The sequence below is a fragment of the Talpa europaea genome (assembly GCF_964194135.1).
Source record: "Talpa europaea genome assembly, chromosome: 2".
NCBI classification, from domain to species: domain Eukaryota; kingdom Metazoa; phylum Chordata; class Mammalia; order Eulipotyphla; family Talpidae; genus Talpa; species Talpa europaea.
Genome location: NC_140068.1, coordinates 69,254,483 through 69,271,227, shown reverse-complemented (window position 1 = coordinate 69,271,227; position 16,745 = coordinate 69,254,483). Strand labels below are relative to the sequence as shown.

General features: G+C 41.7%; 1 protein-coding gene across 1 annotated transcript in view; it reads left to right on the top strand.

Annotated features, from left to right (window-relative positions):
• Positions 1-11,145: 11,145 nt before the first annotated feature.
• LOC311187379 (regulating synaptic membrane exocytosis protein 1-like) overlaps positions 11,146-16,745 on the top strand; it is a gene marked incomplete at both ends in the record, with an annotated part of 202,120 nt that continues 196,520 nt past the window's right edge. The window contains one exon of the mRNA XM_084258744.1: positions 11,146-11,309. Within this exon, the coding sequence (XP_084114870.1) occupies positions 11,146-11,309 (164 nt within the window). The remainder of the gene's footprint in view (positions 11,310-16,745) is intronic.

Genomic DNA, 16,745 nt, shown 5'->3' with positions numbered 1-16,745 from the left:
GCAGACAGCTTCACAGCACTGAGCTCAACCACCTGCGCCACCAGGGGAGGCCCTATTTTATCTATTTTAATGGGTGTCGAGTGCTATCTTATTGTGGCTTCACTTGCATTTCCCTGTTGTCTAATGATGTTAGTAAGCTGCCAGTTTTCACTCAGTTAAATTGGTTAGGCTAATATTTCTGATTTTCCTGCATACATTTTTTTTTCATTATTACAGTACTCTTATTTCACAAAAAGCATTCTAACTAGTCATTAAATATTGCCTGCTACATATTGTTTACTGTCTTTTTTGTACTTTATCATATTATAGGTAGCAGTATTTATAATGTTAGAGATAGCTATACCCCCTAAAAGAACACAGATGGGGTCCTTAACTTTTCATAGTAGGATTCTAAGGCCTAGAAATACTATGAAAATTTTTTGAGATAAATCACACTATCAGAGTTGAAACCATAATCAAGTCAGAATCCAGACTAGTTTAGTTGTATTTTTTGATGTTTGATCTCCCCAGCTAAACTAAGCCTACCTCTCCATCTCTCTCAAACATTCAGCTAGTTCTCTTCTCCCAAATTATGTTTATTGAGGTGTAGTGCCAGAAAGGAAGGGCACAGTGCATGTTTTCTACGATCTGAGCAGACTGGTAAAGGAGAGTCCCGGAGCCCTCTGTGGCTTTTTCAGGATTTTATTGATCTTTTACCAGGTACAGGGAAGGCAAGGGTGCCAGGGGGCCAGTAGGCTGGCAGGCCTCCCAGACCCCAGTAAATCTTCACTCTTTCTGGGCTCTGTGGCATTTTTTCGTGGTCTCTGCTTCTCTTTCTTCTGCTGGTTCTCTCTCTCATTCTCTTTCATTCTGCTGGTTCCCCATGACGCTGCCCTTAAAGGGCCTGTCTCAGCCCAGGTGTACCCACCTACATATGCCCACACCCTACTCCAGGTTCCCGACATCAGGCATGCATTCAGGACCCGTGGGATCCATCATTAATCTTAATGGTGGAAGGGCAGAAAAGCCTGATAATCATTTACCCTACATGAGGTAAAGTATTTTTACATCTTTGTATCTGCTTGAGGGGTTAAGGGTTCAAACATTTACAAATATTTTCACACCCTGCCCCTAACCAGTGCCCTGATAATCCTCCACTATCCTTCCCTCTTCCATTCCTAACACATCACCCACCACCTGTCCAAATCCCTATACCTCAGGTTTGCAGTAAGGTGTTGAGAGTTTATTATTGGTTTGGCTTTAGAGAAACATAACAAAGGGTCATTCAATATCAATTATCCAGTTCTTGCTTGTATTTTACTCCAGTTAAATTCTGCACCTCAATGATGAGTATGTGTGTGTGCGTGTGTGTTTTATGAATGTATTTATGTTTCTACTTTTTTTCTGGCCCCTTACCTTCTAGTACTCTTAACCAGAGGACAATAAGACATTATATATTATTCTTTGACTTTAGAAATCATCAAAAAATGTCACTAGCTGGATCTCTAGTTAATTTAGTGGGTACATTTTAAATTGAGTGGGTAGAGGTGGGATGACTTGATAGCTGCTGCTTCATAGATTTATTCATGAGCTAAATTAGAATCATATGTAGCACTAAGTTTATATCCTACCCCTTATATTTTGTAATTTGCCTTGGTTCCTCTCATTATTTGACAAAATCTGATATACTGACTTAACTGTGGAGGTAAATAAGAGAAGTGAGTCAGAACCAGGTGAAAACAACCAGACCTCTGCTACCCCTTCTCTGTAAAAGTTCTCAAGTACTGTAAAACATGATGTGGAGGGTCTGCATTAGAGTTCTGTGACTTTGAGGAAATTTGAAGTTGGCCATGAAGAGAGATGGTAAAGATGCCCAGATGAGGAGTAGGAGGCAGGTAGTAAAATTGAGAGAGAACATTACAGAGCATGCTTTGCCAGCTTCTCTTTCCAAATATACTAGAAGGAGAAAACCATGTGAATCAGGAGAAATCTTAGGAAGGAATTATGAAATATCAGTTGAATATAAAGGTAAGTAAAACTAAAATCAGGTCAAAACTGGAGAAAACTAAGGGGCCAGTGGATTGTATCTCCAAATTGTTAAAGAATTATAGGACTTGTGGTAATTGTAGTTAATGAAGGGAAGTTTCAATTAGTGATTTGGGGAAATGATATCAGTTGTGAATATTTGGAGCCTAAGAAGTAGTCATGAAAATGGATTCTGAATGGAATGGATTTGAGAAGATTGAAACCTAGAGAGGTCATGATGTTGGATGGGTTATCTATGGGAATGTTGATGATAATTTTCCATGGAAGCATATGGAGAAGGCTGTGAGGTAAATCCAAGTGAGTGATTAAGAGTGTAGTGGAATAATCTTAAAAGAGGTGAAAATACGGTAAGCCCAAAAATTGAAGAAATTTTACATTTGAAGGAATAATAAAAATAATTTGGAAGCTGCACTCGAGGGAGCAAGGAAAAACAGTCACTCTACTTCTGATGCTAAGGCCAATACTATATTTGTCAGGCTTAATAGTGCCCAAAGAATATTAATAGTGCCTACCCATGGTTGAGAGGAGTAACTGAGGTAATACATGTACAGCCTTTAACACACAGCCTATATACTCAGTGAATATATATATATATATATACATTTTTTTTTTAAATCAGGGGGAAGTCTTAGGTTTTTTTTTTAAGATTTCTTTATGCATGCATACAAGAACCGGGGTACAGACCAGATGCGCAGGATGGTGAGAGGATTCACCAGAGACAGAGCAGGGAACAGAACGGGCAGACTGACTGAAATACACTGCTGAGGGGAGCAATGGGTGAGACAGAAGAGGTCTGCAGCGCCATGTGGGATTCTAACCAGCTGACCATGATTGAACCTGTGCTGCAGAGGCTGCAGACAGCTTCACAGTGCTGCGCTCAACCACTTGCGTCAACAGGGGAGGCCCTATATTCAGTGAATATTATTCCTGTTATAAAAATGCTGAGGTATTTAAAAGAGATGTAATTGTTTCCATTTTACAGATAAGAAAATTCAAGTTACGGAAGGTTAAGTGAACTTCTCCAGTCTGTAAGACTGATTAGTGACAGATTAAAGAATCAAACCCTTGTAGGCAAAAACAGTCTCTGACTTGAGTTCAAGTCAGAAAGGAGTGTTTGTTTAAATCTAGTTATTGAGGTCTCATTGATTTTATAAAGTATTTTTAATAAATACATAATTAATAGATACTAAATCTAGTAAAGGTGTTTTCTAACTTATTAAAAATTTTAGAGCTCTTAAAATATTTAGTCTTAGAAATTTTTATCCAAAGCTGTTTCTACGTAGGATATTTTGAGCTCTGCAGATAGGTACAAATTAACATTTCTTTTTTAATTCAATTCAATTGGTCACAAATAATGAAGGATTTCACTTAAAGAGCTGGAAGATTGTCATTAAGACTTTGGTAATTTCAATTCACCCCGTATAAAATCTCAGGACAAATTATCAAAACAATAACACTAATAAATAGTTAAGGCGTTTTAAAAAGACTCTTCATATCACATAAAGTCAAAACTGAAGAATTCTCAAAAGTTACTCAGTGCAAAGAAGGAAATTGGAAGAGAACAGAATGTGGAGAAATTATTCTCAAACATTGCCAATTAAGCACTCTAAGTTTTACTAATATGGATGATGATCAGTCTCAGAAGAATGCAAAAGAGGCCATGAACTCTGATTTTGAATCAGAAGACAAGCATTGAAAGGAAATAACTCAAAGAAAGAATAGCTAAGAATATTAATTTCTTGGAAGAAGTATATCCCAGGCTGGCATGATTCACTGAAAGAGAATAGGATGATGTCCCCTTTTTTAGGTCCAAGGACAAGAACAGTCCCACACATTGAATTCTTCATGAAATAAGTGACAATGGTGGAAGCTTACCAAAAAAAAAAATATTAAAATAGGTATTTGGCTGAATTTGAGCCAAAATCTGATATTTACTTTCAGCCAAGTATTTTTCAGTGAAATCTCTTAAGAGCTAAATGTTCTTTGAAGCCAGAAAGACTGCATTTTTGCAAATTACTATAACTATGGATAAATAGGGTGACCATATAATTTATCATTCACTAAGACACTTTGTAGTGAAAGGAGATGCTGTTCATTATGTCTGTACAGTAGGCACAAACTCAGGTGGTACAGGAAAAACCAGAACATATGATCACCTGAGGTGTAAAGAAAAAAAAAAAATTTTTATATAGTAGCATTCACTATTGTAAACTGGATAGTAGCACTCATGAAAATGGTGGTCAAAAATATGTAGGTGTGCGGTCATAACTGAATTCAAAACTCTGAGATTATAGTTCACTGTTTTCTGAAAATTGCATCTCAGTAAGTATTGAAGACATATCACTCATTTTTTTCAAGGGCTTAAAGGCACTTAAATAACTATAACTTGAATATAGAGAATCTTGAAGTCATAAATGTTCTACTTATTCCCTGGAGTAGAAATAACTAGTACTTTGTTATTAGTTAGCTCTATATGAATGTGCATGTATGTGCAAGCTTTGTTGATTATGCATTAGAAGAGTCTTCTCTTTTTTTCATTGCCCAGAAAGTAACAGAGAACCCTCCCTGCTTAGGTCAATCTCTGATGGGAGCGATCTTCAAAAGAAAACACACATTTATTTATTTATTTATTTATTTATTTATTAAAGATTTATTTATTTATTTATACAAGCACTGGGTACAGTCAGAAGTGCGGGAGGGTGAGAGAATTCACCAGAGCAAGAGCAGGGAGCAGAACAGGCAGACTGATGAAGTACACTGCTGAGGGGAGCAGTGGGCGGCAGGAGAGGTCTGCTCCCCACGTGGGACCCTCACCCTGCAGTCGGGGATCGAACCGGCACTGCAGAGGCTGCAGGCAGCTTCGCAACCCAGTGCTCAACCTCTGCGCCACTGGGAGGCCCTAGAAAACACATATTTAAATGTTATTTAGAAAAAGATATTTTGGTCAGAAAGTTCAATTAGGAAAGTGAATTCAAATATATTTATCTTTTTTTGAGATTTTAGAAGATGATGACGATGATGACAATGATGATGATGATGATGATGATGAAGATGAAGAATTTTGATATCCATGCCTCATCAATTATCCCTTCCTCAAAGAAGACTCCCTCTCTGTTTCCTTCTCCCTCCTCCTCCCCCTCCTCCTCTCCTTTTCTCTCTCTCCACACACCCCTCATCTCAGTACATAGAACTACCAACTACCCACTTACTGTTTAGCCCCAAACGGGATCAAAATTGATGTCTTCTCTTCAAAAATCTCTTAAATCTTATTGTCATCAGGCCTGTAGGTTCAACTCACAAAGCACACCTTGAATGTGTTCCCTTTTTTCCTCTCATGCTATACCACATAAGTCCACGTAACTTTACCCCTAGCCAGACTTTCTGCTTCTACTTTTCATTGTTCCACCCACAGTCAATCTTTTCCAAAATGCAAAGCATATCATTTAACTTCCCACTTAAGCTTTCAGTGGCTCTCATGTACCTTGACGGACCAACTCAGCTTGTAACTCTGTTCTGAGCTCTTCTTAGGCTATGTCCTTCTGTCCTTCAAATATCTGTTCAAGGGACCCTCTTCCAGAACTTTCATGCTCACCTGTTTTCCCTGAGTTTACTCTCTATTATATCTGGCAAGTTATTTTCTAGAACAGTTATCATAATTTAGCTATTGCTGTGTGTTTATATATTTAAGCCTTTCTCCTCCAACTGCATTGTAAGCATCTAGAGCAGAGGTAGACAAACTTTTTCTGTAGAGGCAGGTAGTAAATATTTTAGGCTTTGCAGAACATATAGTCTGTTGTAGCTACTCCACCATAATAGCACAAAGGCAGCTATAGGTAACACATAAATCAATGGATGTGGCTGTGTTCCAATGAAACTTTATTCTCAAAACAGGCATTCAGCTGGATTTGGCTCCGGGGCTGTAGTTTGTTTCTCCCCTCTAGGGCCATTATCTTTTATGCGTTATTCCCTGTTGTCCCTTCAATGCCTGGCACAAAGCAGGTGCTACACATGTTCAGAATCTTTCATCATTAACTAAACTCTGGAAGGTAGATATTGTTATTTCCATTTTATAGATGAGTAAAATAAGGCTCAGTGAGGCTTACTAATTCGCCCAAACTCATCTAACTATTGTCTCAGTCTCCTAGGACTGCTGTAAAAAGTACCACAAACTACATGACTTTGAGCAACAGAAATTTATTCCTTTATATTTATTGAGGCTGGAAGTATGGAATCAAGAAATTAGCAAAACCAGGTCTCCTCTAAAGTCTTTAGAGGAGTGCTGGCATACATTGGTTTGGGGTGGCATAATTCCAATTCAGTTTTTACATGGCTTTCTTCTCCAAGTGTCTCTCTTTGTCTTCACGTGGCCTTGTATACTCTAGGTCTGCGCATGCTCTCTGTTATTAGGATACTAGGTGTTGAATTTAAGATCCAACATAATACAATATGGTCTTATCTTAGGTAATTTCATCTGAAAAGACACTTTTCCAACATAAAGTCACATGCTGAGGTGTTGGGTGGATGTGAATTTTGAGGGGTACCGAATTAAAACCATTATCACTAGCAAACAGTGAGAGTTTGAACTTGAACCCATGTCAGTGATTTTTCCACTCTGAAGTTATAATCTCAGCTATTAAGTTAAATAACAGTTAACAGTGGTATGCAATTTTAGAATTATTTTCAGAAATGATTTGAGAGTATCACCAGAAAGAAGACCTAAGAAACATAACTTAGATGAGCTTGGTTTGTGTTAGTGTCATGTTTTCTGACTTGTACCCTGAACATATGTTAGTGTTTATCTTAAGGGTATCTGATTCATATCTTATGAGTGGAGACAAGATCTTTTTCTACAGGTATCATTGGTTAAGCAAAGAGAATCACATTAGGAGTTACATGGTGAGCATTTTTTTGAATTTCAAGCTTGTAAGTCAGGATTTTCCCTGAAGTTTGTCTAAAACATGTTTTCCCCATTAGGAGTGAGTATAGTTCTGTTATAGTCCAAATACATTAGGGAAATGCCAGGACAAACCAAATAAAACAGATTTCTTTATTGCAGTTGGTCATTGCTTTTTAGCACTTTTCATTTGTTATATTAGGTGTCCCATGAAATTCTAGTAGGGAGATATCATGCTCATTTTTCTAAGTTTATTGGCCATATTTTATAGAGTACCTTCGGGAATTAATCATCTGTGCCCCACGCTTTCGTACATCCTTTGGGTGTTTGCTTGCTTATCTAAGTGAAGGTAAGCTGGGCTTTTCTGCAGGTACATTTGTGTAATGCACTTCACTTATATTTTAGTGATTGGTTTAGAATCCCTCCATAATGGATGAGATTACTGACATAAAGGGAGACACTGATGGGCTGCATCATGGCACCTACTAGCTTATTGATCAATTAATCCACTCATTTATTCATTTATTCATTACTGATTTCACATACACTTATGGTACCCAATGAAGTAGCTAAGAACATAAAGATGATGGAGACCAGACTTGTTTTCAGTAAGTCATCCAGATAATTCACATCAATCACTTTTCCCAAAGGAATTATAATAAATGGAAATAACTTGCAATGGACTGAGTCATGTCCCCCTCTCCTCACTCTAATAAATTCATACATCGAAGCCCTAATCCTTAGGACCATAAAATGCAGCAGGGTTGTATTTGGACATATGACATTTAAAGAGATAATTAAGGTTAAATGTCATAGGGAAGGTCCCTAATCCAATAGGAATGGTATCCTTAAAATAGAACGAGAGATCCCAGAGATGGGCATGCATAGAGAAAAGGACATATGAGGGCCTCCCCTGGTGGCACAGGCGGTTGAGCGTAGCACTGTGAAGCTGTCCACAGCATCTGTAGCGTGGGTTCAACCCTGACCTGGCAGCGAGAATCCCACATGGCACGGCAGACCTCTCCTATCTTCACCCGCTGCTCTGCTCAACAGTGTATTTCGTTAGTCTGCCTGTTCTGTTCCCTGTTCTGTCTCTGGTGAATCTGCTCACCCTCTGGCGCATCTGGCCTGTACCCCAGTTCTTGTATAAATAAACAAACAAACAAACAAACAAACAAACAAATAAATAAATAAATAGATAAATAAATAAATAAATCTTTAAAAAAGAAAAGAAAAGAAAAGGCCATACGAGGACAGAGTAAGAAGGTAGCCATATACAAGCCAACGAGGATGCCTCAGGAAAAATCAATCCTATGAACACCTAGTCCTTGGATTTCTAGCTTCCGGAACAGTGAGAAAATAAATTTTTTGTTGTTTAAGACTTTTGGTCTGTGGTAATTCATTACAGCCATCCTAGCAAATGAGAATAACCACTGTTAATTGTTCATTAGGCCCCTGCCTTCAAGAACATTATTCAGCAAGTTCTAATGTCTAGTGAAGATTTTTAATTCCTTTATTTGTATTTTAGAAGAATTTAATGGCTATCAACTTGATTATAAACCTCTAGAGACAGGGTCTTTGTTGCAGCAATACTTTGACTAGCAGAGAGATAGGCATCTGACAGAATGAATATAACCTCTCCATTCTACTCCCTTCTGAAGACTAATAATTGAGAGATGACTTAGTACATCTTTTTCAGAGATCAAGAAATAAGCAAGAGAATAACAAAGCATTCAAAACACAGTTAGATGCCTCAAATATGTTTTCTCATTTAATGTTTCTAATCTATTTTGAGGTGAATATCCTTATCCCATTTTTTAGGAAGAGGAAACAGTGGTTCAGAGAGGAAAGTGATTTAGCCAACCAAGATCATAAAATCACTGGTACAGCCAGAATTAAACCTCATCACTTCTCCCCTGATTATACGCTGGTTTGATGGAAAAATAAGTACAATTTTTGAAAAGTGACAAAAAGATGCTGTTACGAGTGTTTCTACCAACTGTTTAAGTAGGAGAAAGAGGGAAAGAGGACATTTATCTAGGCAGTAGCACTTATGACAGAGAATTGGAAATTTTAGTTGACTATGGGTTTATTTTTATAACAACCGCATAACTGACACAGCTACCAAAAAGTTAGACCTATGTTAAGTTGTGCAAAGAAAAATGATTTATAAAGCAAATATTAAGTGTCAGGCACTGTTCTTGGTTCTTTACATGTATTCTTAAATACTGCTAATCAGAAAACCTAGTGAAAACACATGAGTGTGTCCAGAAGCAGGTAACCAGAGTCACCAAACTTTGAAATCATGATGCACAACTACGGACTGACAACTGGGAAGGTTTACTCTGGAGAAAATTGCAGATGATGTGATAGCCATCATAAATATTTGAGACTTTTTTCAGGTAGAATAGGGTTTTAGACAAAAGACAGACATAAGAGGTAGTGAGTCCTCCACTATTGGAGTAGTCAAATAAATGTATTTATATGAAAACAGCCCCTGTATTCAATGGGAGATCAAGCAGTTAAATCTTAGCTTCCTTAAACTTGAAGATTTTAGAATTAATAAATAGTATCTTCATTAATGAAGTTAGGTTTGGAGGGAAAAAATTAAGCTAATTCCCTTCTGGAACTATAGAAAGCGTTTGCCAGCAGAGAAACATATCAATTCTCTCATCACCATTATTACTCTTACCCCAGTGAAGGATGCCAGTGTTATTAAAGGAGATAGTCACTAGGAAATTGTTCAATTTGATTCCTTCTCTATATTGATTCTTACATAATTTTATTAACAACGTGCTGTCTCCAGGTTTCAAAGCGGAAGGCATTTACCTGTTTGAAAGACTTCTTTATTTATTTCTGCCTTTATCAGCATGAGAAAATCATCTTTAATGGCTATTATTGGGCCAGGCATTTGGGCAGTAGCTTCTTACAGCAGGATATGGCCGGGTGTTTCATTATCTGGGTTTTCTTGAGAAGTACCTAGAGGTTAGGAAGTGAGTACTATATGATGATACCAAGCACCATTAGCGGAATTAGAGTAGATAATCCATTTGTAAGTACCAGAAAAGTGTGATTATGTGATGTGATGGAGCTACCTAGATCCCAGAATGACACATTAAAGAGTTGCCTTACTGTGGGGCATCTCGACGAAAAACGAGGATAAATTGCACAACAGTCCTAACTGAGGATGAGTCAAGAAAGACTGCATACAATGCACCCTGAAAATCCAAGCTGTTGGAGGTGTGTGTATGTGTATGCGTGCACGCGCGCGCGTGTGTAAGCCTGTGTGTGTATCAAAATCATCTAAAAAATCATTGCTTTGGCTCCCAACACTTGCCTAATAAATGTGAAAGAAATGGTCACAGGAAAATCCAATAATGCATCCAAAGGGTGTTCCAGCCTACTGTTCCGAACACTGTGGGTGCTCAGATAATATTCACGCTCACCGATGAAGATGGTAGCGAGGATGATGGTGATTAATGCAACCCATGGAAAAATAGGGCTGGGGAGGATGACACAGGCGAGGGACCAGGAGAGGGAGGATGACTCACGGGTGAGGGGTACCTGGGGATAGAGCGGTGTGGTGTGCACGCTGGCGAGCGTGGGGGGAGCGGCTGGGGCGCGCGTGGCTCGGACCCGGGGAGTGGGCGGGTGGGCGCCCGGGGGCGGAGCGGCTGGGGACTGAGTGGCTGGCAGCTGGGTCTGCGAGAGCAGCAGCAGCAGCAGCGCCCGGGAGCGAAGCCTCGGAGACTCCGCCTAACTGACACCCCAACTCTCCCTCTCCCTCCCGCAGCCCCAAACTGGAGGCAGCCGAGCCGGGGAGCAGCCTCCGCGGCGGCGGCCCCAGCCCCGCCCCCGCCCCGCGCGCCCAGCCCGCGACGCCCGGGTCGGCCGAGCCCCGCGCGAGCCCTCGCCCGCCTCGCCGCGCCCGCCGCGCCCCCGCCCGCCCGCCCCCGCCGGCCGAGGCTGGGCTGCGGGAGGCGGCCGGGCGGCCCCGCGCCTCGCCAGGGCGACCAAAACAAAGGCAGCATCCGGGACTGGGTGGATGCAAACAACCATGAGAGACTGGGTTCTCGCTCTCCCCGGCTCCGCTGCTGCCGCTGCGCCTCCTCCCGCCGCCGGGAGGGCTCCGCTGTGAGGGGAAGCAGGGGCGCAGCTGCTGGGCGTGCATCCGAAAGGTGAGCAGGAGCCCGCGAGCCCGAGGAGGGGGCGGGCAGGCCACGAAAATGTCCTCGGCCGTGGGGCCCCGCGGTCCTCGCCCACCCACGGTGCCTCCCCCGATGCAAGAGCTGCCCGACCTGAGCCACCTGACCGAGGAGGAGAGGAACATCATCATGGCAGTGATGGACCGGCAGAAGGAAGAGGAGGAAAAAGAAGAAGCCATGCTCAAGTAAGCCACCTCCAGCCGCGCCATCCGTGCTCCGAGCCTCCATCGGTCCATCCACCGCCCGCCCGCCTGGTCCTCGCGGCTGGGTGTGGGGGAGGGGCGGGCGGAGGCGCCCGCCTGGGGGCCAGGGGCGCCGGGCTGGAGCGGGGAAGGGTGAGGGGGTCAGGAGCGAGGCGGGGATCCCACCCCGCCGGGAACCTCGGAGCCCGAGAGGAGAGGATGGAGGCGGCAGTGCAGAGGCAGATTGGGTGGACGGGGGGCCGCCCTGGGGGTGGGATGAGCAGAAGCTGGGAAGGACTGATCCCACCCGAGTGGAAGGGCCCGGGGCTGGGAGCAGGTTAGGGGCCAGGGGCTGAGTGGAGGGACGAGGCTGTGGGTGAAGACATGCCAAGAAGGGCGCCTCTTCGCTTCTTGGAGTTGTTTAGCAGGTTGGGCTTACCCCAGTGAAGGATGCCAGTATTTATGTAAGAAAAAGGCTTATTTTTAGTGTTCATTTTGGTACTCATTCATCAGATCAAGGTTGGGTCTTTTTTGGGCAGTTGCCATCTTTGGTAACCTGCCTCCCCAGCTTCTCCTTAACCTTTCATTCAGTTTTCTATGCCCAATACCCGTGTGAAGACACATGTTCTCACCACATATCATACCATTGGCAATGCAAAGTTTGTAATAATGGGAGAAGCTGATGGGGACTCTGGCCAGAATAAAATAGAGCTTCCTCTTTACTGGTTTTCAGGAGATCTCAGGGGCCTGCTCAGTTCCTGGTGAAATCACTGTAATAGAGGGCTGGATATTTGTACACATCCCCCCTTTAAAACTCATCAGTCCTGCAAGAGATCTCTCTGCCCAGTGTCCCATTTTCAGTGACCTGAGGAGGGGATGGGTTTCAGAGCTGCTGGAGCAGGAGTGTGTGACACTGTGCTGTTGCTTGCCTTAGTCTCAGACAACACTGCTTACAAGGTGCTGGCATCCAGACTGGGCTTTCGTTGTTCCTTATCAGCACCCTTAGAGTGGAGCTGGAGGAGACCTCCCAAGGGAGGTCTCCTTGTATTCAGGAAACTTTTCAACTAGGGGTGAAGGAATGGAGAGACCTCGGCTGGGACTAAGACCTTGGTGTCCCTAGTTTAGGCCAGAAGGTATATTTGGGGGCAGAGGATTGACATGAAGAATCAAAGGGAACCTGTTGCATCTGGAGTTAGTTGATAGCAAAGAAGGGACAGGGCGGGAACAGGGATGACACCCAGACGCGGAGCACAACCAGGGTGGCCTCAGACTCCCTCCCTAGGTTAGCCTCCTAAAGAGAAGATGCTGCCATGGAAGGTTTCTTCCACCTCCCCTCAGTGCAGCAGAGCCTCACAGGAGAGGAAGTGAAGGAGGCTGCATTCACAGACTGCTGGGTCCCCACCAGTGTAACTGCCACCCAGATGGGAGAAGGGGTTATTAAGGGAGAGCTGCGGGTACGGGGTTACAGCAAAAGAGTAAGAATCCAGTCATTCCTGCCTTTAATTGTAGACTCAGAAAGGAGCCATTAACTTGGAAGGCCAGAGCTGGCCTGGTTCTATAAAGAGCAGCAGGTTTCTGAATTCCCTGCTCCTTCCAATCCAAAAAACAAATACTTTAAGCCTGCCAGCTTGAGGGAGGCAGCACCCTCGTTAATCTGCTGCCTGTCCCTAGTGGAATGATGATGTCCCTGGTGCTGCAGGCTTCCCCTCTTCTGAGATTGGAACTAATGGATGGTGTCTGATGGTGCTGCTGTCTGTCTGTCTGTCTGGATGTCAGTCTGTCTGTCCTCACTGGTTGCAGCCCCTGCCACCTGTCCTGGACACCTTTTCTACTGGTCAGGATTTACAGGTTTCCTACTGTTTCATTTGGCATTTGGCCTCAGACAGCAGGTGGATGGAGGCCCCCAACAGCAGTGTAGAAAATTGGGGCTGCTGCTTCACAAGGTCCAAATAGGAAGGGGAAGGCACAGTGCAAGTAGTGGCCCTTGTGCCTCTTCCCTCTTCATTGGCTGTTTCAGGGATGGTGGAGAGTGAGAGATTTTAAGTGGGAGACAGTGACTTTTAGGATGGAATCCCAAACCTGCTAACTGCCTAAGGGTAACAATATGAGCTCGTATGGGCTTATGTAGACGAATAAAAATGAAGATCACCAGCCAATTGCTCATGTCTAAAGCATCTTTCCTGCTGCTGTTCCTGTGACTGCTTTCCACTAGCTTGCAAATATTGTTCTTTTATTGCAAGGATTCACAGAATATCACAGTATGTGAAGCTGTTATACAACAGCCTTCTATAATCCCGGACCTCTGCATTAACTTTATCAATCAGCCTCCTCTGCTAATGTCCTGGCCTTTTGTGCAGTAGCAGATTGGTGAATGCCTTGACACCCTACTTCACTTCCCTGTAAGCATGCCATATTGTATGCAATTAGTGGAACAGTTCTGGACTTTTTTTTTCCCCCCCCCAGGGCACTTTATGTCTGAAAAGCTGGGTAATGTAGGGGTATTTAAAATGACACGTGTATGGAAACTTAATGACACATAGTTATAGGTGGTGACCTTTTCTAAACTTTGCATAAAAAATAGATTGGAAACAGGATGCTTTTCACTGAACTTTGAAGTATTTGTTAAATAAGAGATAAGTTTTTGTGGTAATGCTTACTTGGTTCATCATATCACATATCTGAGAAATCACTTTCACAGCAAGCCTGACAAAGCTCAATATCTGGTGACAAATCTCTTCAACTTACAATTCACTTTTGTCACTATTGCAGAACCATTACCATGAGCTATAGACTGTGCCACACTCTTTTCACAATGCATAAAAATGGGCATTAATAGAAGATAGGAAACTAATTGGTAAATATGCCAAAGAGACATTATAAAATAATAATTAAAATTCATTTGTGTAGTTTCATCAGTCTTGATTATAAGTTACTATTTGAATTTGAGCTTGATAATTTCTTTAAATATATATATATATATGGAAGAAATAATCAAGGTTACTTTCAACTCCAGATTTAAGAAAATTTTTAATTCAAAATTGTAAGTGCCTTTTCAAAAAAATAATTCTTTTTTGTTGGCAAAGTACACCAATTTTAAATACCATTGCCATGTGACTAGATTTAGTTGACTCCTGCAAATAATTTTTTGGGGATGTGTATGTGCATGTGTGTGTGTTCTGGAAGCTTTGTAAAACCTAACTTTCTCAATGAATACTTCACTCCTGGTAACTCTCTCTAGACACCATAAGTCAATCAATAGATTACATGGGTTGAATACTATGTTAACTGAGACCTAAATCAGAGATGATCTCGGAAGACCTAAACTCTTAATTTCTTTATTATAAAGTCTTCATAGAGAAAGGAACTGCAGAATAGAAGAAAAAAATAGGAGAGTTAAACAGATAGTTTGAGTATGGGAATTTAGAACCGTATCAAAATATTTAATAAACCTAACACTTATTGAACAGTTACCTTATGGTGGCCCTTATTCTTAGCTGTTATTGAATCCGATGCCAAATAGTTGAACTATGCTCAAGTTTGACATATTTGGATCCTCACAATAGACTATGTGGAAGGTATGTCAGCTCTATAATCCTCAAATCCTCATCCTACACAGTGAGTTCCAGTAATATGCTAAGCTGACTCATGCAACATGGCCTAACTAGAATAAAACCCAGATCTTTCATTCTAAATCCCAGTATTTTCTCACATACTATGCTGTTCTTCTACCAAGAAGAAGCTTTGATTTCATCTACTTTCTTCTTAAATTAATTTCTGCTCTTATCTTAGTTTTAGAAAAGTGGTTTAATAAAAAGTTACACTGATTCAGAAGATCAGCTATTGATTATAGACAGCCTGGAGCTTCACCTAGATCCTTCACAGAGTTTTCCTGTGGATGTAAAATTGTCTCCAGTTCAGGGATAACAACAGGCATCATGCTGTATATAACATCCACCATGTTATGGTAGAAAGACTATTAACATTGGATCCAAGAAAATTTTGTTCTAGCTCTGTCACTTCCTGTGTAAATGCAGGCAAGGAAATTACATTTGGATTTAATAGGCTCTGTCTTTCTTAGAAATCCTGCAATTCATGATGTCAATTGATTAATAAAGAATATTTCTAGGGGGCCTCCGGGTGGCGCAACAGGTTGAGCGCAGTGCTGTGAAGCTGTCTGCAGCCTCTGCAGCACCAGTTCGATTCCCGGCCAGCCGGGGAGATTCCCAGGCAGACCCTCCTGTCTGGCCTGCTGTACTTCTCAGCAGTGTACTTGGGTCCTTCTGCCTGCTCGGCTCCCTGCTCTGTCTCTGGTGAATTCTCTCACCCTCCGGTGCCTCTGGCCTGTACCCCAGTGCTTGTATAAATAAATCAAAAAAAAAAAAAAAACCTATTTCTAGGAAGCTAATGCTAGCTTTTCAAACATCCATAATAAACTACCTTCCTTCATGAGAAAAGAAAGGAGTAGAAATCATGTAACCTTAGCTTTTCTTTCTTCATTCCTATCTCCAACATTTATAACATTGTGGCCTGAAATGTATCCATGAGGTTCTATATGAGAAACCTCATTAACTGGGAAAAGAAGAGAAATGGAGGCAACAGGAGAGTAGTGTGCATAGTTGCCCCAGTATGCAGGTATCATGTTTTTTTTTTTTTTTTTTTTTTACAATATTTCCTTCTCCCCACCCCCTCAGATTGAGTCCCCATAGAATCTCCTTCCCCAAGGCACCTGTGCACCATCACCATCACCACAGTCCCCTGTGCTCCTCCCTCCCTCCCTCTGATCCCTCTGCCTCCTTCTCCCCTGCAGTATGTCTCTGATTATAATTGTCTGTTGTTGCTTTGTTGTGTTTTGTACTGTTATTATTTTTTTACACTGATGTCTTATTTGGTTCCCTTATATTCTTGCTATAAGTGAAGCCATCCGATATTTTTCTTTTTTCCTTCTGGCTTATTTCATTGAGCATAATTCCTTCTAGCTCCATCCACGTTGCTGCGAATGGCATGAGTTTATCTTTTTTGATTGCTGAATAATATTCCATTGTGTATATATGCCACATCTTCTTGATCCAGTCATCTATTTTTGGACATTTGGGTTGTTTCCAGGTTTTACCTTTTGTAAATAGTGCTACAATATACACAGGTGTACAGGTGCTCTTTTGAATCACTGTTTTTGTGTCCTTTGGATAGATCCCTAGTACTAAAAATGGAGCTACCATAGGATCTGGCAATTCCACTAGTAGGGATCTACCCAAAGGTATCATGTTTTCTTTGGGGTTTGCAAAGATTTTCACGTATTACACCCAAAAGTATCAAATTATATTGTTGAAGCAGACAATGGTGATAAGGAATGGGAAAAAAATTGCATAGAGTAACAAGAAAAAGCAACTAAATCATGAGCACATGGCTTACCTGTTCCAGGATGCCGTGTCAAGTACAAAA